The 24,975-nt window shown below is 45.4% G+C and overlaps 1 protein-coding gene across 1 annotated transcript in view; it reads right to left on the reverse strand.

Moving 5' to 3' along the window:
- TRAPPC9 (trafficking protein particle complex subunit 9) overlaps window positions 1-24,975 on the reverse strand; it is a gene marked incomplete at its 5' end in the record, with an annotated part of 911,701 nt that overhangs the window by 795,897 nt on the left and 90,829 nt on the right. The window contains one exon of the mRNA XM_082257414.1: window positions 7,545-7,671. Coding sequence (XP_082113540.1) covers window positions 7,545-7,671 — 127 coding nt within the window. The remainder of the gene's footprint in view (window positions 1-7,544; window positions 7,672-24,975) is intronic.

A 24,975-nucleotide genomic window follows, 5' to 3' on the forward strand; every position in this document is an offset into this window, starting at 1 on the left:
AATATGTGGAGGGACCTGAAGGTTCAAGTTACCAAACATCAGCCTCGAAACCCTAATGACTTGGAAAGGATCTGCAAAGAGGAGTGGGACAAAATCCCTCCTGAGATGTGTGCAAACCTGAAGCCCAACTACAAGAATGGGCTTTGTCAATGGGCAAACGTACAAAATCAGCAGAGGATCAAGTACTTTTTTCCCACACTGTATAACTACAAGAGATGGTCAGAGACTGAGGGCCTAACAACAGGAGATGGTCGGAGACTGAGGGCCTAACAACAGTAGATGGTCAGAGACTGAGGGCCTGACAACAGGAGATGGTTGGAGACTGAGGGCCTAACAACAGGAGATGGTCGGAGACTGAGGGCCTAACAACAGGAGATGGTCAGAGCCTGAGGGCCTAACAACAGGAGATGGTCGGAGACTGAGGGCCTAACAACAGGAGATGGTCGGAGACTGAGGGCCTAACAACAGGAGATGGTCGGAGACTGAGGGCCTGACAACAGGAGATGGTCGGAGACTGAGGGCCTAACAACAGGAGATGGTCGGAGACTGAGGGCCTAACAACAGGAGATGGTTGGAGACTGAGGGCCTAACAACAGGAGATGGTCGGAGACTGAGGGCCTGACAACAGGAGATGGTCGGAGACTGAGGGCCTAACAACAGGAGATGGTCGGAGACTGAGGGCCTAACAACAGGAGATGGTCAGAGCCTGAGGGCCTAACAACAGGAGATGGTCGGAGACTGAGGGCCTAACAACAGAAGATGGTCAGAGCCTGAGGGCCTAACAACAGGAGATGGTCGGAGACTGAGGGCCTGACAACAGGAGATAGTCAGAGACCGAGGGCCTAACTAAAGGAGATGGTTAAAACTGCAAACAAAACCACAGATGTCAGAGGCAGCGGGCATAACTACACAAAATGGACATCAAGGCATACCATGGTGCGGTAGGAAACAAGAGAAGACACAGAAGACAGCGAGACTTGAGAAAAAAGTTACATGAGACTACTATTATACTAGACTGCTATTACACCCCCTTCACAAACCCAAACTCCCATTCACACTGATGGCTGCTTGAGTCCAAGGAAGATTAGCTACTGCAATGACCCTGCCTAACCGCTAATGAGACAAGTTATCAGTCTCACAGGGAGGGCATAATTTTCATTAAGTTGGTTGACTCAGACAGCATGAGAAGCAGCAAAGCACAACCATTCTCTATGCAATGAACGCAGGTCAGGGCTGGTGGGAGGGGATGTGCATGGCTTCCTGAAAAGAGCAAACCACCCTACTGTATGCCCACATGCGAAAACCAATGAATGAAACAGGTAGGCAAGGGACAGTCAGGCTGGGGAAGAAAGGGCTTCTATTACACACAGTGTGCATCAAAATAAAAATAAGGAATTTCAGTACGAGAGCAGCCTGTAGAACCAAGTGAGTCTGAAGGGAAGACAGGAGGATTAGCTTTAAGTAGATGTTATTACTAACCAATTCACACATTTGCTAATGTAGTTTTTTTTTTTTGTCATTTATTTGGGCAGCACTTCCAAGCCTCTCGCCTAGGCGAGAATTATGTTCTTTCCTCCCCGCCCCCCCTGCATGTCCAAAGATGTGCCGCAGGACTCTGTGAGATCCGAACCACTGTGGCACATCTTTGCACACGCAGGGGGGCAGGGAGTAAAAAACATACAATCTTACCTTGGAAGGAACACAGAAATGCTGCTTTGCGCTGGTTTCTCCAACCATCTGCTCATGTATGGGGTTTCTTGCACAAAGATGGCTATCAGGAAAGCTCCAAACTTTCCCTGTTTTTGCGCATAGGCAGAAAATCAAGTGCATGCGCACAGGTGTACCGACGGGCTATGCCTGGACCAGAGGAAGGGGCTGAGCCCCCCGAGACGCAGACTGAAGTTCCGCTTTAAGATGGGTTTATCAATGGTGATAACAATGACAATATGTGCGGTGTGGATATTGAAACAGTTCATGTGACAATGCAGGAGGGCATATGGGAGGCAGGGAAAAAGCGTTGTCACCCTAGAACAGGAAGCGTCTTAAATAAGGACCTACATGACAGAATCAGCAGGCATTTTTATTTTTTAATGAAAGCTGCAGATTTAGGTGCTCATTCACACAGGGTGTACCACAGCGAGGACTGTGTTTACCTGCATGTGGATGCACAGGTGTTCTGTGTATCTCCATGCAGGCAGTCTCACTGATGTCAATTGGGATGCAGTGGCTCCCAATCTGACATCTATGCATCTATTGGCGCTTTTCCACTGCATGGAACCGAACAGTTCGGCACGCTTTTGTGCTTTTCCATTGCTGGTACCGCATGGTACGGTGTCGGAACGGTTCGGTACGGTACGGCAGCGCTTTTCCACTGCATGGAACCGAATGGTATGGCTCAGAAAAAACAGTACCTACTCGATTGTGGTTCCAACAGGTACCATAACTGGTACCATATCCCACAATCCTTTGCATGCAGTCACTACTAGCCACTGATTGGTCAGAGAATCCCACCCACCCCATTGTTATCCCACCCACTTAACTTTAGTACTACTTTAGTGGAAAAGCAAACCATACCGTACCGTACCGAAAAGCAAACCGGGCCAAGCAGGGCCGAGTAGAGCCGAGCCGGTACTTGCAGTGGAAAAGTGCCATATGTGGAGGCATGGCCCTGAATGCAACACTGTCTGGGTTCGGGGCCGTGAGCTTGCACAGATTGGGAGCAGCAGCTGTGTATGTGCAGCTGCTGCATCCCAATTGACATCAATGTTTACCCTCCTGTCTATGCAATGTGGTGGGTGTATCAACTACAAGCGTCAGTTTAGTGAATTATAAATATTTTAGTGAGTAAATCAGTTCACCTACCTAAAAATATAGCTTTGTGTTGTTGGTGTCCCAGTTACAGAAATCTCCTATTCCAGATAACGGCTCCCTTTAAAAACACACAATAAGACCTACCAAAATTTATCAAGTTGTTCGGAAAGTGGAACACACTAAGTGAATAAGGCATCTCCTCCTCCCTTCATCTTTCTACTTTGTTGATGAGATGAGAGGGCGAGAAGGGTGACAATTTCACAGCGGCTGACGCTGCAGGTGGTGACCCCATTATCGTCATTTTGCTGCAGGAAGAGATCAAAGTTCTGCCATCAAGGACAGAAAGGAAACCCAAACATTTAGGATACAATTCACTGAGAGGCGCAGGGAAGGTAGGAACAGCGTTAACCCCAAAGTGCACAAAACATGTGCGCTATCCGCTGTGTGTCGGATGCCTGTAAAAGGATGCAGATCCGCAGGACGTGAAGGATTGATATATTTTACATCAAAGCATGAGGAAAGAGATTTAATTAAGTATATAAGGTCACCTGGGAACAGGACGGTTGTCATTTAAAATAGTTTGCTTTTATTTAGTCTTTAGAGAAACAAAGAGTGATAGATAGATAGATAGATAGATAGATAGATAGATAGATAGATAGATAGACAGACAGACAGATAGATGGGGGGTGGGGAGAGGGTGGGGGTGGGGAGAGGGGGGAGAAGGGGAGGGGGGAGAGAGAGAGAGGGGGGGAGGTGGAGAGAGAGGGGGGAGAGAGAGAGAGAGAGAGAGAGAGGGGGAGAGAGAGGGGAGAGAGAGAGAGAGAGGGGGGAGAGAGAGAGAGAGAGAGAGAGAGAGAGGAGAGAGAGGGGGGAGAGAGAGAGAGAGAGGGGGGGAGAGAGAGAGAGAGAGAGAGAGAGAGAGAGAGAGGGGGGGAGAGAGAGAGAGAGAGAGAGGGGGGAGAGAGAGAGAGAGAGAGAGAGAGAGAGAGAGAGAGGGGGAGAGAGAGAGGGAGAGAGAGAGAGAGAGAGAGAGAGAGAGAGAGAGAGAGAGAGAGAGAGAGAGAGAGAGAGGGGAGAGAGAGAGAGAGAGAGGGGGGAGAGAGAGAGAGAAGAGAGAGAAGAGAGGGGAGAGAGAAGAGAGGGGAGGGGAGAGAGGGGAGAGAGTGGAGAGAGTGGGAGAGGGGAGAGAGGGGAGAGAGGGGAGAGAGGGGAGAGAGAGAGAGAGGGGAGAGAGAGGGGAGAGAGAGGGGAGAGAGGGGAGAGAGAGAGGGACGGGGGGGGAGAGAGAGAGAGAGAGAGAGGGAGAGAGAGAGAGACGGGAGAGAGAGAGAGGGGGATAGAGAGAGGGGGGATAGAGAGAGGGGGGATAGAGAGAGGGGGGATAGAGAGAGGGGGGAGAGAGAGAGGGGAGGAGAGAGAGAGGGGGGAGAGAGAGACAGAGAGTAAAGGGAAACATATGATGTCATCAAGAGCTCATATACAGAGAACAGCTGCAGCTTAAAGGTGAGTGGGGAAAGAACTGAACACTTTCGGCAGGCAAGAGGAGTCAGACAGGGCAGCAGCCTAAGTCCAACTCTCCTCAACATCTACATCAATAAACTGGCTGCAGCTTTAGAATCCTTTCCAGCACCTGAACTGACTCTGCATGACACTGAGGTGAAGTTCCTGCTGTATGCAGATGACCTCTTATGCCCCTATACACACGTGCAGATTATCTGCAGACTTTTGTCTGCAGACTTACCAAAACCATATAATATGAGGTCAAATCTAAACATTTTCAATTTGTATGCAATCCGGTAGGCCCTTGCACTACATAGAAAAGGTAAGTCTGCAGACAAAAGTCTGCAGATAATCTGCACGTGTGTATGGGGCATTAGTTCTGTCACCAACAGAGAAAGGCCTACAAGACAGCCTGGAAGTGCTGGAGAAAAAAGTGCCACATGGGCACTACCCATAACCTCAAAGAAAACAAAAATCATGGTCTTCCAAATAAAGATCATAAATCGAACAAAGAGCCCTTAATTTACATTAAACAATTGCACTCATGATGAAACTAACAGCTACAATTACCTCGGCCTAGAAATTAATCAATCAGAAAGTTCAAGTCAGCCATAGAGGCACTAAAAGACAACTGTACCACCTAAAACCACCAGTGAGAGTCTGTCTTAGAAACTTTGATAGCGTCATCACCTCAATCCTTTACGGCAGTGAGGTTTGGGGTCCTGTCACCTACCCAGACCAATCCAAATGGGACTCCAGTCCAACAGAAATATTTTATATGGAATTCTTCAAGCACCTCCTCCAAGTCCACCAGAGCACCTCCAACAGTGCTTGCCGGTCTGAGCTGGGCAGATTTCCCTTACTTCTTGCAATACAGAAGAGGGCGCGATCATTCTGGCATCATCTACAAAACAGCAGTCCTAACTCGTACCACCATAAGGCTCTACTGACCAATAAGAACCAGCCTAAGTCTGGTGGCCTGCAACACCTCATCAGCACCTTATCTATCCCAAACCCCCAACAATTTGGCCTAATAAAATCAAAAATACAAAACATAATGAATTATTCCAAAGGGAAATATGTTGGAGAATTGACTTCCGTCTGGCCACTCTACCATACAGGCCTGATTGGTGGAGTGCTGCAGAGATGGTTGTTCTTCCAGGATGTTTTACTCTCTCCACAGAGACTCGCTGGAGCTCTGTCAGAGTAACCATCAGGTTCTTGGTCACCTCCCTGACTAAGGCCCTTCTCCCCTGATTGCTCAGTGTAGCTTGGCCGCACGCACTAGGAAGAGTCCTGGTGGTTCCAAACTTTTTCCAATTATAGAAGATGGAGGCCACTGTGCTTATTGGGAAATTCAATGCTACAGAAACTTTTTTGTGCCCTTCCCCAGATCTGTGCCTCCATACAATCCTGTCTCGGAGGTCTACAGACATCTCCTTGGACTTCATGGCTTGGTTTGTGCTCTGACATGCACTGGTAACTGTGGGACCTTATATAGACAGATGTGTGTCTTTCTAAATCATGTCCAATCCACTGAATTTATCACTCCAATCAAGTTGTAGAAACATCTCAAGGAAGATGAGTGGTAACAGGATGCACCTGAGCTCAATATTGAGAGTGTCATGGCAAGGCTGTGAAATACTTATGTACATGTGATATTTTTTTTTTTTTTTTTTAATACATTTGCAAAGATTTCAAACAAACTTTTTTCATGTTGTCATTATAGGGTATTGTTTGTAGAATTTTGAGGAAAATATTGGATTTAATCCATTTTTGGAATAAGGCTGTGACATAACAAAATGTGGAAAAAGTGAAGCGCTGTGAATTCTTTCCGGATGCACTGTATGTAAATGGAGAAAGAGGCATTCGAAAAAAAACAACTCTTACTTCATCCCCTTTACAGATCACTGTGTTAAAAAAATGACTTGTCCCACTTCATCCAATATAAAAGATCAGAAGAAAAAAAAAAAAAAAGGAAAAAGATGGACAACACAAAAAAAAAATAGTAGTTAAGTGGCATATTCTATTTCTTTCACACTATTTTATTATTAGATGTTATCTTCACTGGCTTGAGTAAGCAACTATGTGCAGGAAACGACCCAGAGGACCACATAATAAATGCCAAAGGGCAATAAGTTGGCTGCCGTGGATCTACAAAGCTTCTACAGTAGTAGGAAAATCGGTGATGCCGGAGGATAGGCTTAGCCTCAGTCAGAGTCAAATCTTTACTGGAATGGGGGATGAAGTTGAAAGCCATCTCCAGCGGCACAGCTCAGCATAATCTTCTGAGACGGACACATTTTGGGAACATCTACTCAGGGATCTCCAAACTACGGCCCTCCAGCTGTTGCGGAACTACAAGTCCCATGAGGCCTTTTTTGATATTTATACAATTTTAGACTCCATTGTGGTCCCAGTGTGCCCTCACTGCTTCTCTCGCTGAAGTATCATTCTGAAGCTCTCAAAGCCGCATTCCACTGCCCATGGCCCCTTTTCCATGCCTCAGCCCCGGGTCAGGCGTCCCCTGGAGTGGCTCCAGTCTCCCTCTCCTATACCGGATGGCTCATGGATCTGTGACACTACTTCAGGTAGTGCTTTTTCCATTATACTCTTCATTACAATTTTTATATTATACAAGTTCATTATCATAATTTATATTTTTATTCTTAGACATACAAACTTACATTCAAGCTCCTGATGAATGGGCGGAGGTCCATGAAACGCGTCGAGCCTACAAATTACTCAAATATACCATTGAAACATAACATATTTTAATTTGTGAGCAAACAGAGATTATGATGTCTTATTGTATCAATTTTTTCTTGAGAGATCCTGGTTTGATCCTAGAAATGATGCATGTGTATTTTTTGTTGATTCAATATGTACTATGCAATTTATTGTATATTATATCTCTGTATGTGTTCATGTTACCAAATATGTTTATGTGTACAGTTATTAATTTAATAAAATCCCAAGTCTAGTTGACCTCACTCAAAGTCCCACACTCTTGTTCTTGTCCTTGCTTATATATACATATAGGGATGGAGGAAACTAGACAATATATATGTGGCAAATCATAGACAAATTTCTCTTTTTTCTGCAAGTCCCATGAGGCATTGTAAAACTCTGACATTCACAGACATGACTAGGCATGATGGGAATTGTAGTTCCTGAAGAACTGAAGACCCCTGATCTACATTTTAACGTCATTGTTTAAAAAAAATCCATACCTCACAATGGGCAGCTTGGTGAAGGGCACAGGGGGCAGCGTTAAACCCTCTGGTAGCTGAATGGGCTCCATGGTGCCAGCACATTTTGAGGTGTAGCTCTCCAGGCTCTGTGCAACATCTTTCTTCTCTGGAAAATAAAGTGCAACAAAATTACAAACCAATGAGGACAAAGACCCAATTCTTCAATCTCCAGTAAATGTGACTGTGGTACATGAACTTAAAGCGTATTTCCACCTTTGCGATCAAATTTGAGAAGCCCTCACTATATATGAAAACAAGAATAACCTGTGAGGTTAGTCCCAACCAAGGACCTCCTCCAGGAAAAGAGCGGGGGAATGGGATGTTTCTGATGCTTAAATGTAAATGGTACAAATGTATAATCAAAGATACAGGTAAAGCAGGAGATGTAGATGGATTAAAAAAATATATTCTTTATTAACATATATAAATCAAATAGGTAAAAGATACAAAATGTGAAGACATATTGACATTCCTCTAGATGCCTAATAAAACAGGAAGCAGATCAGGTTCCGAGTATATCATACATACACATGTACTAAGGAACTGAATGTGGGACCCAAGACCCCTACGCGTTTCAATTAATTAGTCTTCCTCAGGGGGAAAAAGATAGTCCGAAGTTCCTCTTATATAGCCAGAAGGGTCGGTAAAGCTTGTGTCCCAGTAAGGAAATTGGTATAGCAATCCTTAGGGATAGGGTGTCTGTGGCTCGGAGAGATACTTTTCTTGGTTTTTATCCATCTATTGGACTACCACTGCTTATCTTCGTTTATATATTGGACTGGCACTATTTTAACTATTTTATTTATTTATTGCATTTTCCACTAATTCAAATATTTATAACCCCGCAGTGGGGTTACCACAGGATATTATTTGCACATGAATTGCACATGAATTGCACATTGCACTTTAATATTATTCATTTATGAGTGGTATCTATTATTTATTTACTATATAATCTTTATTACTGTATACCTCTTTGCGCTGGTATTTGGCACTGTATTACAAAAAATATATTAACCACTTCTGGAACGGGCCTTTTTCTGACCCTTGTTGTTTACAAGTTAAAATAATATATTTTTTTTTTTTTTTTGCTAGAAAACTACTTAGAAACCCAAAACATTAGATATTGTAGAAAAGAAAATGGAGATCGTTGCAAAATCATTTTATCACACCGTATTTGCACAGCGGTCTTACAAACGCAATTTTTTTCTATAATGTGAAAGATAATGTTACGCCGATTAGATAGATACACAACATGTCAAAATTGCGCACGCTCGTGGAATGGCAAGAAACATTGGTACTTAAAAATCCACATAGGCGACATTTTACAAAATTCGTAAGGATAACAGTTTAGAGTTACAGAGGAGGTCTAGGGCTCAAATTATTGTTCTTGGTCTAACGATCGTGGCGATACCTCACATGTGTGATTTGAACACCGTTTACATATGTGGGCACGACTTGCGTATTTATTCAGTTCTGCGCACGAGCCAACAGCGACGGGGCACTTTCATTTTTTCTTTTTCCTATTTATTTTATCTTTTATTTTTACACTGTTCTTTAGAAGAAGAAAAAAAACGTGATCACTTTTATTCCTATTACAAGGAATGTAAACATCCCTTGTAATAGAAATAAGCAGGACAGGTCCTCTTTAATGTGAGATCTGGGGTCAAAAAGACCTCACATCTCACATCTACACTAAAAAAGAAAAAGTCATTTTTTTTCAGGGCTCTTTAGATCCGTTGCTAGGAAGCGACGTATGACGTCACTGCGGTCCTCCAAGGCCAGAGAGTTGAGTGAGGGCCATCTTGCCCTCACTCAACTTCCTGCCTGAGGGGCCGGATCATTTTCCCCGCTACCGACAGCTCCGGTAAGCGGCAGGAGAGGGAGGGGCACCTCTCCTGCCGCCCATAAAAGTAATCCCACGCCGAATCCGCAGCTGGGACCACCCTATTGTTAAAGCGGACCTCCCGCCGTTTAAAAAAAATATGGGGTTATAGTAGTAATCTACTGCCATAACCCCGGTATTTAACGTCAAAGTACCGACTTAAATACATGGTGGGTGGTCCGAGTTAAATGGCTGGGATCACTTCACACAGAGGAGATAGAGGAACATCCGCTCCCTGATCTCCTCTGTGACTAATGAAGCTCTAAGAGACCAGCTGCCTGTCCCAGCCTGTGCTTCAATAGATGTTTTGAAGGGCAAGGGAGACATTGGAGATCTAATAAACCCATGATGTCTTCATAAAGAATACTTGTCACCTACCCAAAGCTATCACATAGGGGGGCTTGTTAGCCCCCTTGTGATAGCAATAACCTTGTCACGCTTACCCCTATCGTATGTTGTCAGACACTATAGCTAGTTTCTGTGTTCTTCACCTATAGCAGCTCCCTTTCCCATAAGGCAAGCAGGCCAACCTGTACTCGGTTGCCCCCAGAACTTATACACAATGCTATGGTGCCTAGTAGAGATCGACCAATTATCGGAAAAGCCGATATGGACTTTCCCCGATATATCGGAAGCGGCTTTTTATTTACCGATATTGCCGATATTTCAGGGAAAGTGCTTGTACCGGTGTGATGCCTGCAGCTAGAGGCATCACCTTAGTACCGGCGTCCATAGCCAACGGTCGGCTGTCTTGAAATGACAACCGATACGGCTGAGAAGCCACTCGGCTGTCATTCCAAGGAGCGGGAGGGGACGCCCCCGCTCCAGCCGCCTTCCGCGGCTCGCCCGGGTCTCCTATCCCACCGGGAGACCCGGGAATCCTACCTATACTGCCGCCGTCTTACCTGGGTCTCCATTTCTTTGAATTTGGCGCCACCGCGTACCCGGAAGTGATGGCATGCCATCACTTCTGGGTACTGGCGGCGCCAACGTCAAAAAACGTACAGCATTCAAAGCAGCCAAACTTGGCGTTTTGAATGCTTAAGTGCAGAGGAGGGGTTTGGGGTCTTCAGATCCCTCCACCACAATAGTTGAGAGTTCAGAGAATAGTCGATATCCGATCTAAGGTAGTCAATGAGGGAAACCAGACAGCAGAGCAGGACAGACAAAGGGAGCTTGAGCATGTGTTACAATCACACGCATGAGACTGCAGGATAGGCCGGCCTTAAATCAGGTTTGTTCTCCACCCAGAGACTGGCCATATCAATTGCCTTGCAGGTGGACAGACCGGTAAGAAGAATGCAATAGCCAAAACAAGGATGCTGGTGCTAACGCTCCTGACAAATGTTAAATAAATAAAAAAAAAAAAAAACATTTTAAAAAGTATAAAAAAAAAAAAATGTAATTTAAAAAATAATAAAATTAATAAACGAAATAAATAAATACACCCCAATGCAAATGTACGCATAGGTCATTGTAAACAGCAAAATAGTTCTAGGACCATCATTTACGGATAACGATAAACTGATAACCTGTAAAGGCTTTTAACCACTTGCCGACCACCCCCCGCAGTTATACAGCGGCAGGTAGGCAGGTTCCAGCGAATCGCCGTACCTGTACAGTAGTCCGCAGGAGCGATCCTGAGGTTGCGTGCACCCACTCGCCAGCAGGGAAGCCGATCAATGGAGCCGGCGGCCGTGATTGCCGCCAGGCACCTGCGATCGCTCCCCGTGAAGACAGAATGGAGGTCTGCTGTTGTAAACACAGCAGACCGTTGTTCTTTCTGGAATCAATGCAGAGCTCCTGTGTTCCTCCTATTAAGGAACACATGTATTGATTCCAAAAGCACATCCCCCTCACAGGTAGAAAACACCCCTTAGGCTCACAATTAACCCTTTGATCACCCCTGGGTTAACCCCTTCCCTGCCAGTGCAATTATTACAGTAACAGTGCATATTTTTAACACTGATTACTGTAGTAATGTCACTGGTACCCCCAAAATTTTCAAAAATGTCAGTTAAGGGTTCGATCTGTCCTCCGCAATGTCACAGTCCCACTAAAAATCGTAGATCGCCGCCATTACAAGTAAAGAAAAAATATATAAATAAAAATGACAAATCTTTCTCCTAGTTAGTAGATGCGATAACTTTTGTGCAAAATACTCTTTTTGGGATTTTTTTTTACTAAAAATATGTAGCAGAATACAAATTGGCATAAAATTATGAAAAAAATTGATTTAAAATTTTTTTGGGGGAATGTTATATAGCAGAAAGTGAAAAATAGTTTTTTTTTTTTTTCAGAATTGTTGGCTCTTTTTTTGTTTATCAAATAACACCAAAAGAAAGCTCTATTTGTGGGAAAAAAAACAAAATTCAAATTTATTTGGGTACAGCGTCGCACAAACATGCAATTGTCCATTAAAGTAACGCAGTGCCGAATCGCAAAAAAATGGCCTGGTCATTAAGGAGGAAAATCTTCCGGTCCAAAATTGGTTAAAGCATCACCAATGAAAAATCTTAAGCACCACAGTTTGTCGCCATTTCTCGGGTGCATGCAATTTAAAATCTTGACATGTTTGTATCTATTTATTCAACACAACCCTTATATTTTAAATGTTACCAGAAATTGGGTAGTAAAATGTGGTTTTCACTAAAATTCATTTTAGTATATTTTTTTCTGAAAATGTGCATTTGATACACCGCTGTGTAAATATCGTGAGACATTAAAAAAAAATTGAACAGCCGCCATTTTATTCTCCAGGGCCTCGGTTCCAGTAAATACATAACAATGGGGGTAATTTTCAAACAAAAAAAAGAATGCAGATTTTAACATGCAATTGTATGATATACAGCATATATAAAGCACCACATAAAATGTCGGTGCTATAGAAGTATCTGTAACAAAGTAATAGATAAAAATAAAATGTGAGAGAAAAAATAAAGTATTCAAAATAGCAAGTGGTTAAAGAATTCCAGGTATGGATATTTTTACAAAGTAACATTGGTTCAGCTTGGATCAATGTAACTATGTATAGACCATAACTGTGGGATCCCTCTGGAAGCTGGAAATCACTGTATTGGGCACCGCTCCTCCAGTCATCTCCACTAGCTTCCAGGTCCTATGCCAAGTGGCTGCCCTGCTGCATTCTGAACACAGGAGTTTGCTCACCCGCCACAGGTGCCATTCAAAGAATGTTTTGTGTTTTCTCAATGAATGTAAAGTATTCTCTGATTGGACGAGTTGGATAGTGGGACGTCACCGCCCTGCCTCTCCACCTTGTTCAATCAGAGAATGCTTTGCATTCATTGAGAACGTGGTTGTAAACCCTTCCATATACCCAGTGAAGTGACTGGCTTCAGGTGACACACAGATGGAAAAAACCTACAACTTAAGTTGTACCTGTTTATCTGCAGTCTTCGCATCTCTACAGCCGTGCAAAGTGCAGAATTTATAAAGCTTATGTGAGCAGTCAGAAAACCGGGGGCAGGAAGCTGAAAGTACACACTGCAGAGCTCAGTGAGGAGAGCTCTGAGAGCGGATTAGGAGGGAAGGGACACACCCCTCTCCAAACAGCACACAGGAACCGAGCAGAGGCTGTCACTTACAGGCTGTGTGCTGGAGCTCCCTCCCCTGACACTATTTTTCTCTTGGTGTCAGGAATATTTGACAGAAGTGACTCATGCTGATAGTGGAGGAACAGGGCAGCAGATAGTGCTCTGGATTGAGACAAGTACACACTATAGAGCAGACTTTTTCAACCAGGGTGCCCAGGCACCCTGGGATGTCTTCAGGGGCACCTTGGCAAAAATGCCTAAAAATTGATCAAAAATTGTATACAGGCCAGCAGGTGGATGAAGCCTGTCTTAGTTCCATGAAGCCACGGGTTTTCATTGTGCATCTGTCAGGATCGCCATGGCAGAGCCTGACGGGTAGAGGGAATTCTCACCTGATAGAGAGCCCAAAATGATACGTGGAATCCAGGGGCAGAAATGTCGACAGGACACCTTGGCGGAAGACACAGGTTCACCTGATGTGCGTGGGTCTAAGCACTAGCCGGTGTTCACCAGAGCTCCTGATGGTGGAGATGGATTTCGCTGCATGCTAGCAACAGGTCGCAGTCCTCAGGGTCACCCAGCCAGGGCGAAGAGTAGGTCCAAGTCCAATAGCGGATAAACAGATCAGGATAAGGCAGAAGTGTAGTCAAGACGAGCCGGGGTTAGGGCGGGCAGCAGGCAAGCAAGGTCAAAGGTAAGCCGGGTCAGACGATCAGGAAACAACAGGTAAAGGCACAGGCGACACAGGAACAGATGAAGATCAAAAAGCAAAGGCCTAGTGTGGTTGCTGCACTTAAATAAGCCGTTTGGCGCCAATGGTGATTTGTGCGCGCATGTGCATAAGCTTTCGCGAACGTGAGGACACCTCTGCGCACACGCACTGGCGTACGCAAATTCACAGCAGAAAGGCTACTAGTGCACCTGCGCACAGCAGTAAGCTCCTGACAATCATAAAACACCAACTTATCCTAAAAGAAAAATATGGCATTAATAGTGCAGACAAAATATGGTCAGAATCAGCAAAAGAATTTTCCCCATAAAACATCCATAGACAAAATAAGCCACAGTCCATCAAAAAGCTCAGTCTTGACAGAGTCTATAAGTGAATAGATGTAATATGTTCCAATAAAAGAAAAACAGGTATCCCAATGTGCAGCTGAAATGAACCACCTCACACCCCTCCACCAGTGTGTCGATAGACCCAGAAAAGATGGAAACTCACCAGAGGACGATGCCTACCCACTCTCATGGATAAGGCACAAAAGCGTGGTTAACAATCATCAAAGATTCTACAAGAGTGGCCATCACTTGACCTTATATCCCGCGCTGGTCCCGGATTGGCATCCCCTAAGGTTTCCCCTGGATGTTTGTGGATGATCTGCTGAATTTTAATTTTCCATCCAAAGCTTTTATAGATGGTGTTTATAGGTGGAATACCAGCCAGCATCTTCAAAGAGTGTCAAAAACGCTCATTTGAGTGTATATGGAGATTGCGAGTGATTGGAGGAGTGGAGGAGAAGGGCATTGCTTATCCAGGGGAAACCTTAGGGGATGCCAATCCGGGACCAGCGCGGGATATAAGATGAAGTGAAGGCCACTCTAGTGGAATCTTTGCTGATTGTTATCCACGCTTTTGTGCCTTATCCATGAGAGTGGGTAGGCATCGTCCTCTGGTGAGTTTCCATCTTCTCTGGGTCTATTGACTGGTGGAGGAGTGTGAGGTGGTTCATTTCAGCTGCACATTGGGATACCTGTTTTCCTTTTCCTGGAGCATATTACATCTATTCACTCATAGACTGAGCTTTTTGATGGACTGTGCCTAATTTTGTTTATGGATGTTTTATGGGGAAAATTATTTTGCTGATTCTGACCACGTTTTGTCTGCGCTACTAATGCCATATTTTTCTTTTAGGATAAGTTGGTGTTTTATGATTTATGTTTAAGAGCAGGCTCACATAGGAGCGATCCGACTTGCCGGGGCGACCTGTGAAGTCGCGGTGCACAGCTCGCACCGCGACCTCGGAGCGGCCGGCACGGACTTCATATCATTGAAGTCAATGCAGGTCGCTCCAGGTCGACCCAAAGAAGCTCAGGACCCTTTTTCTAAGTCGGAGCGACTTGTGTCGCTCCTATTAGAACGGGTCCACAGCTACTCTATGGCAGGCGACCCACGGCGACTTGTCAGGCGACCAGGTCGCCTGACAAGTCGCCCCAGTGTGAACGGGGTCTTAATGTGAAGTAGCAGCAACCCGTCTATAATTAGATGATAAAGATTGTGTTTATCCCATACTTAAGTAATTTCTATCTGAGCGCAGGGGACCATTACAATATTTTTCTGCAGGGGTTGTTTGGTAGTTTTTAGAACCTCCTGACATTACCATTACAATTTTCTAGTCACTGGCATCCTAATAACCAATGATGTCATCAGTTGATAAGGAGACAATTGTCTGTTGCCTCCACAGCATCCTTGTTTAATGCCTCATACACACGCATCGATTATTGACCGGGAATTTTCGGCCAATGTCCGATCGGACGATTTTCGGCTTGTTAGTATGATGCTTTCGACAACCGACTCCGACTTTTCGGCTGAAAAAAATCTGGTGTGCAGGCTATAAAATTTTTGTTGGCCGTCAACACAACGGCCGATTTTCCGTCAGTCAGTACAGATTTGGGCAGACAAAAATCTGATGAGCAAGACTGGGCATGCTCAGAGAAGAAAAAACACGGAAAGTAAACCAGCACATGACATCACTTCTGAAGTGGATTTTTGTTGGCCGAGAAAATTCGTGTGCAGTCTAGGCACATTCCAACCAACAAAACACCACTCTGGACAAAAGTTGGAAGATCAGTCGGCCGATAATCGTTGCGTGTGTACGAGGCATAACCCTCCTTTGCCTCTCTCCCTCAGTACTGGGGTCACATTAGTTGACTGATGGAGATAAAATGAGGAAGAAGAGAAACATTGGAATACTAGTCAGCACCAGTGTGTAAAGATGTTTTTGCTTTGAAAGAAAAAAATCCCCTCTAACACTGGGTGTCCTACATGTGTGGATGTTGCTGAATTATGAAAAACTATTAGAAAAGTTTTTAACATTTTTGAATAGGGTGCCTCAATACTGTCCATAATTTTAAAGGGTGCCTTGAGATTGTCTATACTTTTAAAGGGTGCCTCGACTGAAAAAAGGGTTGAGAAATACTGCTATAGAGGGATAAACCTTGTTCATATTTCATGTCTGAGGCTTACAACCACTTACAACGCACCTTAATATGTAAAGTATATATTTGCCTGGCGTCCCTCTTAATTTACAGCGATTGCGGCGAGGCAGCAGCTGCACACTTGACACGCAATGATTTTCTGCCCGCCACGTTCACCTTTTTTGTTGGGCCCAGCTGCAATTAATCACCCTCTTTGTATGTATTTAAGGGAACAAAGGTTAAACGGAGAGTGGACTCAGCGGAGATCGCAGCTGGGCACCGCGCGGGCCGCGGGTTTTCAGTTCACTCTTCTGGCTGGAAGGATATTCCCTAAATTTAGTTGTTTAATTAGAGTAATGAAGTCTCATTTATCTAGAGCTCTCACGTAGACAGCCCGGCACACAGAGGAGTGCGCCGAGACCCTCTGGAGAAAAGGCGTCACTTCTCAGGTGTTGTGGAGAAAATCATTTTAATTACAGCAAATCGGTCGGAATGGATTTCATGCTGCTAGGAGGTTGTGGTTACCTTTGTTATTATTAACTTAAAAGGTAACTCAACTTTCATGGAGAAAAAAAATAGCAAATATAGAAAAAACAATATAGCGTATACAATTGTGACACAAATCATATTGTAATTGAATGTTTTAAAAAATGACCTTTCCTTTTCAATCTGCAACTGTTGTAATTTTCTGAAAATGCAATGCAATATGGCCACCTAGAACTGTTCTGTACACAGAATGTATACTGACCACACCACAGAAACATAATTTCCTGCTTGTGCGATTGGCTCACCAATCTGAGTCCTCTAACAGATGCAGCCTCTTCCAAGTTTCATCACTATTGGGTAATGGGGCCCTCTGCAGGAGCAGGCTAGGTAGTGAAACTTCATTAAAAAGCTATAACTAGGCACACCTGTCCCTCTCAACATTACCCTCAGACACTTAGAGCATACTAATCAGTTTCATAGCAAGCAGTACTGCTGTACAGCAGTACAGGAAGACAAATAACCCCAACATAAAGGAGCGGGGGCTGAATCTGTCAGATGACTCAGAGAAAATAATTTTACGGTAAGTTCTTACAAAAATTCTATTTTCTCTTACGTCCTCTGATAGACGCAGCCTCTTCAAAGTTTCATCACTATTGGGATGTCCCAAAGCAGTGCAGGTGTGAGGGGAGGGAAAATACACAACCAACAGAACGGTAACGTGCCAACAAAGTCAGAACACAATGTGGCCAACAGGGCAACAAAAGCTCAACCAACAGGAGCTAACCCACAGAACAACAAATTCACCCCAAGAAGAGAAAACACGTCTCTTCAACAAGCGCTCAAAACTTTGCGGCCAAACGAAGCATCCGAGGATGCCATCACGTCAATCTTGTAGAATTTGGTAAAAGTGTGCACAGACGACCAGGTCGCCGCTTTATACACCTGAGCCACAGGAGCCTGATGGCGAAAAGCCCAAGAAGCACTCACGGCTCTCCTAGAATGTGCCCTCACAGGGAAAGGAGGAACCTGACCCTTGAGTGAATAGGCCTTAACAATAGTCTGTCTGATCCATTTAGAAATGGTTGCAGCGGATGCAGCTGAACCCTTCCGAGATCCCTCAGGAAGGACAAACCGGGAATAAGACTTCCTAAAGGATTCTGATCGCCTGAACCACATCCAACGAATGCAAGGCAAATTCCTTGGGATGCTTAGGCTTCGCACAAAGCCAAGGCAAAACAATATCTTCATTGAGGTGGAAGGCAGACACCACCTTAGGGAGAAAAGACTGGTTGGGTTGCAGAACAACCTTATCCCTATGAACGACCAGGTAAGGCGAACGGCAGCAGAGCCGCCAATTCAGAAACTCTTCGAGCAGAAGTTATAGCCACCAAGAAAGCAACTTTCTGGGACAACACAGGCAGAGGTATGTCTCTGATGTTTTCAAAGGGAGGTCTTTGCAAAATGGAAAAAACCATATTCAAATCCCACGGAGGCAAAGGAGCCCTCCGTAGAGGATCCAGATGACCCACCCCTAAATAAATGCGAATCAGGGAATTAGTCCCTAAGGGACGCTGGAAGAAAATGGCCAAGGCCGTCACCTGACCTTTAATCGTGCTCAATGCCAAACGCTGTTATACACCTTTCTGCAAGAAAGCTAGGACCCTCGCCACCAAAAAGGAGCGAGGATGCAACCCTTGTGACTCACACCAGGCATTGTACGCCTTCCAGGTACGATGATAAATCTTCCTGGAGGTAGCTCTGAGTAAGGTAGCATCACAGAGACCTCTGTCTCTCAACACCTGGCCTTCGACCGCCATGCCGCTAAAGCCAGAGACCGTAAAGCAGGATGGAAGATCGACCCTTGAGACAGCAGATCTTCCCTCAGCGGTAGCGGCCAGGGAGGCTCGACGACCATCTTGACGAGGTCTGCGTACCAAGACCGACGAGGCCAGTCTGGGGTCACCAGAATCACTTGTACCTGTTCCAGCGCTAACCTGCGGAGAAACCTGGACAACAGTTGAATCGGGGGAAAGGCATAAATCATCTGATACTGGCGTCTGCCAGAGGATCTCGAGCCCTGGCCATGAACCTTTCCACCTTTTTGTTGAGACGAGACGCGAACAGATCTACATCCGGAGTTCCCCACCAGGCACACAGGAGCCGAAACACCTCCGGATGCAGGGACCATTCCCCCTGATCCAAGGACTGACGACTCAGATAGGTCGCCTGCCAGTTCTCCACTCCAGGAATGTGAACAGCAGATATAGCTAGGACATGTGCCTCGGCCCAAGACAGAATCTCGGCCACTTCCTTGGCCGCCCGGGCACTCCTGGTGCCCCCTTGGTGATTGATGTAAGCCACCGCCGTGGCATTGTCGGTTTGAACTTAAACAGGGCGACCGCGCAACCGAGTCACCCAATAAAGCAGACAAAGCTTTATCGCCCTGAGCTCCAGGACATTTATCGGCAAGGAGGATTCCTCCGATGACCAAGTCCCCTGGGCACAAAGAGTGTCCAGTACTCCACCCCAGCCCGTCAGGCTGGCATCCGTGCTGATCACTGTCCACAACAGGGGCAGAAAGGACTTGCCCTGGTTAAGAGTGGGTGACAAAAGCCACCATGAAAGCTCCGTTCTCGCGAGACGGCTCAAACACACCATCCTGTCCAAGGACTGGGGATCCCTGTTCCATTTGACAAGAATCTCTGCTTGCAGAGTCCTTGTGTGAAACTGGGCAAACGAGATTGCCTCGAAAGCCGAAACCATCAGCCCCAGGGACCTCATGCAGGTCCGCAGGGAGGAGAGATTGTTGTCCCTGAGGGACCTGATCTCGCCCTGCAAATTCTGAAGTTTTCCCTCCGGGAGAAAAATCTTTGCTTGAGCGGAGTCCAGGACCATTCCCAGATATTGCAGCCGTACTGACGGAGTCAGTGCTGACTTCTGGAAATTGATGGTCCACCCGAACTCCTGGAGCATCTGAACCGTGACCGTCAGATCGCCCGACAGAGTGTCACACAAGCTCGCCCTCAACAAGAGATCGTCCAGATAACCAAGGACCACAATCCCCTTCTTGCGCAGCAGAGCCAGCACCGGGCCAAAACCTTGGTGAAGACCCTGGGAGCTGAAGCTAGACCAAAGGGTAATGCCACAAATTGAAAGTGCTCCTCTGCCACTGCAAAGCGGAGATACCGCTGATGACCTTCGTAGACAGGGATGTGCAGATACGCATCCTTTAAATCGATGGAGGCCAGAAAATCCCCTTGACTTAAAGACGCCAGCTCCGACCGGATGGATTCCATCCGAAACTTCTGCACCCGCACAAAGCGGTTCAGTGACTTGAGGTCCAGAGTCGGACGAACCTTGCCCTCCTTCCTGGGCACTGTGAACAGGTTTGAATAAAACCCGCAAAATCTCTCCCGCTGTGGAACCAGGACAATAACGCCATGAGCAAGAAGATCTTGCACCGCCCCCTTGAGAGCCGTCAGGCGATCGGGAGACGGACGGAGATTTGATGGAAAGAACCTGTCTGCGGGGCGAGATCAAAATTCGATCTTGTACCCTGAACTAATTTGTTCATGAACCCATTTGTCCTGAATTAGGGTCAACCAGGGTTCCTGACAGGAGGGAAGGTATGGATTCTGTGATTCTGGATCCATACCTTCCCCTAGTAAATGCACCTCCCCCACAGTAGAAGACGACTGGGCCGCAGCACCGGACTGACCGGCCTTGGGCTTACCAGACCAGGGCTTCTTGTAACCGCCAGAGGCCTTGAAGGATTTTCCTTTTTCCCGCACCCCTGAGGTACGAAAGAGCCCCGGATGAGCCTTGAAGAAAGGACCCCGCCACGATTGGGGCAGGAAGGTACTCTTACCCCCTGTGAGACCCTTGACAATCTCACCGAAGGAGTCCCCAAAAAGACGTTCCCCCAAATAGGGGATGACAGACAGTCTTTTTAGAGGTATGGTCTGCCGACCAGCTCTTCATCCACACCATGCGGCGGAGTGCAACCCCCACCGCAGACAATCTTGAGACCAGGGGAGCATCGTCACACAGATACACCATGGCCTGGGCCATTTGGTCTGTGAGCTCAATGAGATTCGGAGGAACCGACTCAGCCACCAAGTTGCACCCAAGCACGTTAACGCATTCCGTAACCGTCTGAGAGACCAGCACGGAATCGAACACCGTCGTGGCCAGGCCTGGGCAGACCACAACCTGTGCGTGCTCGTAGACCAGGCTGGGGTACCATAAGGATCTAGATTATCCAGTGCGAAGCCCAGCCCGGCTGTCGCTTGCAGTTCTCCAGGAGGATCCCCCTGACTAGCTAGCGTTAGTGAGTAAGAGTGAGAAAATAAAATAAAACATTTTTCTAAGAAAAAAATAAAAACTGAGACCGGAGTCCCAGCAGGGTATCCTAGGTCCTACTCCTGAGCTAGGCAGCAAGAAACTGATTAGTAAGCTCTTAGTGTCTGAGGGTAATGTCGAGAGGGACATCCCCTAAGGTGTGTCTAGTTTTTAATGAAGTTTCACTAACTAGCCTGCTCCTGCAGAGGGCTCCATTACCCAATAGTGATGAAACTTGGAAGACGCTGTGTCTGTCAGAGGACGTAAGAGAAATCGTTTTTTCTTTTCCTGCCTAGAACTACTCATGCAGGGGGCAGCATAACCTCAATAGATAAGAAGTATGAGAGCTGCGTCTGTCAATGGACGATAGAGAAATTTTATTTTTGGTGAAATCCTTGCAATGGGAACACGTCTAAAGGGATGCAGACCCAGCATATTTCCTCATTAGAGCCCTGCAGCTGTGACAGCTGACAGATAATTATGAAACCACTCCCATTAGACCCACTCAGCACAGAGGCACAGAGGAACAAACAATGATTTCTTCAGAATAACAAAAAGGTAGGAATCTGCAACAAAGGTTGCTAAAATCCTTGTAATGTACAGAGATCACCCAGAGGGGAATGTTTTTTTCTCAACAAAAGTGGAGTAACGCTTTAATAACTTATTTGTATAAAGGGATACAAAAGACGTGTCTGAAGTTTAATCTGCTTATAGTCGGCCTTCCCTGGTTCCTCCCTCCTCCCCTCAAAACCCCCAAGGCACTGTTCAAATCTTGGCATCCCAGATCATGGGCAGGAACAATCTTGAATAATGGCAAATCGTGGGACGCCCATGCAATCCCTGTCACTACCAATGACACCCCAAACACAGCGCGATTTTGCTGCGATTGTCACCTGCTGAATCACTGTGAAATTGCGCAAACAGAATCGCGGGGCGCCTGTCGCCCAAAATAAGTTCTTGTACTTCTGGGCGACAGGCGTCCTGCGATTTTCGGTGATTTGGGAATTACCTAGTAAATGATCCTGCACTTCTGGGTCTGGGGGGAACATACGCGCTGCCGGTGACGCGGTCCCGCTGTAATTACACTCAGCGGGAGCTGACCTGCGGGTATCGCGGACACGATGTCCACCAGCACTTGTCGATCATTAGGCAAAGAGCCAGAATGGCGATCTGCCTAAGTAAACAAGGCAGATCGCAGTTCTGACAGGAGGGAAGGTATTGATTCTGTGATTCTGGATCCATACCTTCCCCTAGTAAAAGCACCTCCCCCACAGCACACAAGCACTGGATAGGCACACAACTAACCCTTTGATCACCCCGGATGTTAACCTCTTCCCAGCCAGTGTCATTGGTACAGTAACAGTGCATATTTTTAGCATTGATCACTGTATTAGGGTCACTGGTCCCCAAAAAGTGTCAGTTTTTTCACACTTGTGTGACCTAAAAGTTGAGCGATTTTGCCGCAATTTTTTTTGCCACGATTTTGACTGGACTTGAATAAATGCCTATGTCTATGGACCTCAAAACACATCAAAGTTAGACCAAAGTAATGCAGACTACTTTGAAGTCGCTGCAACTTGAAGTCGCACAGATATGAACGGTACTCATAAGAAATCATGGAGTACACTTATCATGCGACTTTGCAGTGCCAAATCGCAGGGCAAGTCGCACAAGCGTGAAAGGGGCCTATTAGTGTCCGATTTGTCCGCCGCAATATCGCAGTCCCGCTGTAAGTTGCTGATCGCCGTCATTACTAGTAAAATAAAAATAAATAAATAAAAATTCTAGAAATCTCTCTCACAGTTTGTAGACACTAACACTTTTCCGCAAACCAATCAATATACGTTTATTGGGATTTTTTTTTTAACCAAAAACATGTAGCAGAATACATATTGGTCTAAATTCATGAAGAAATGTGATTTTTGTTTACATTTTTAAATTGAATATGTTTTAATGGAGAAAGTAAAACTTTTTTTTTTTTTTTTAAATTGTTAGCCTTTTTCTGTTTACAGCCCAAAAATAAAAAAAAAGCTCTATTTGTGGGGAAAAAAATTACATACTTTTTTTATGGGTACAGCGGCGCAATTGTCAATTAAATTAACGCAGTGCCATATCGCAAAAAAAAAAAAAAGGCCTGGTCATGCAGTTGGGTAAACTTTCTAGATTTCTAGAGGTAAAGTAGTTAATCAAGAAATCTGGAAAACACACACGGAGGTAAGAGAGCTGCACACCCCAAATTCTGTATTGCAAAAGAAGATCAAAAGGTTCCCCTGACACCAATCAATGCCCATCAGTGACACCAATCAATGCCCACCAGTGACACCAATCGGTGTCCACCAGTGACCTGATCGGTGGACCATGCCAGTTCAATGTGTGTCAGCACAACTGCTTGTAGTCCCCTTTAGGAAGCATGTAACAGGGTGACAACACAGGAGGCAAACAACTATCACCCCAAAATAGGATGTGTCTGAACAAGGATCTTCATGGCAGGATCACCAGGAAAAACTAATGTAGCCACCTCATCTAATGATTGTTAAGCTGCAATATATTATATTTTTTTGTTTGTGGTTTAATACCGGAGCTTAGTGTCACTTTAAGAGTCTGTTCACACTGGGGCAGCACGACTCCTTACTTCTTCGGGGGCGACTTGTGCATTCCCATGCACCACGACTTCGGAGCGACTTGCAGGGACTTCACATAATGGAAGTCTATGCAAGTCGCTCCAAGGTCGCCCCGAAGTAGTACAGGACCCTTTTTCTAAGTCGGAGCGACTTGTGTCGCTCCTATTAGAACCGGTCCTGTAGCAGTCAATGGACTGCGAGGGAGCGTGACTTGTCAGGCTGAATGGGGTCTAAGGCTTGTGAATGGGGTCTAAGGCTTCAGGATCGCACTGTACAGACAATCTTACCATTCTATCCTCCCAGTGCAGCCAAGACTTGGCACCTGGCTATCCTTTACCACTGAAGCCAAGCCATCAGACCGTTCCAAATCAGTGGTCACACTTTCAGACAAGTGTTTTTGGTTGGATATTCAGGAGAAAAACAAGATGACACAATATATAACAGAAAGTAATGTATAAAATAATCATTACACACAGTTCTCACACATACACCCCCCCCCCCTCTATGATATCTTACAATAAGGTGGTAGGATTTTACTGTGGGAATTTAACAAGATACAGAGCCCCAAATATCAACACATTGGCTACAAACTTGACATTTTCGCAATACTTCAAAATGGGTCAGGACCTAAATCTTCCATTGGACCAATAGGTTTACAATGCAGATGTGTCCTACACCCCCCCCCCCCCCCTCTATGATATCTTACAAAATGGTAGGATTTTACTCAGGAAATTTAAAGATACAAAGCCCCAAATATCAACACACTGGCTACAAACTTGACATTTTCGCAATACTTCAAAATGGGTCAGGACCTAAATCTTCCATTGGACCAATAGGTTTACAATGCAGATGTGTCCTACACCCCCCCCCCCCCCCCTCTATGATATCTTACAAAACGGTAGGATTTTACTCAGGAAATTTAAAGATACAAAGCCCCAAATATCAACACACTGGCTACAAACTGACATTTTGCAATACTTCAAAGTGGGTCAGAGACTAAATCTTCCATTGGACCAATAGGTTTACAATGCAGATGTGTTATACATCCCCCCCCCCCCCCTATGATATCTTACAAAATGGTAGGATTTTACTCAGGAAATTTAAAGATACAAAGCCCCAAATATCAACCCATTGGCTACAAACTGACATTTTCACAATACTTTAAAATGGGTCAGGACCTAAATCTCCCATTTGACCAATAGGTTTACAATGCAGATGTATTAGGAAAATGTCAGTTTGTAATCAATAGGTGGATATTTGGGGTTGTATATGTTTACATTTCCACAATAAAATCCTACCACATTGTAAGATATCATAGAGGGGGGGTG

The sequence above is a fragment of the Pelophylax lessonae genome (genome assembly GCF_965119305.1).
Source record: "Pelophylax lessonae genome assembly, chromosome: 5".
Taxonomy (NCBI): Eukaryota; Metazoa; Chordata; class Amphibia; order Anura; family Ranidae; genus Pelophylax; species Pelophylax lessonae.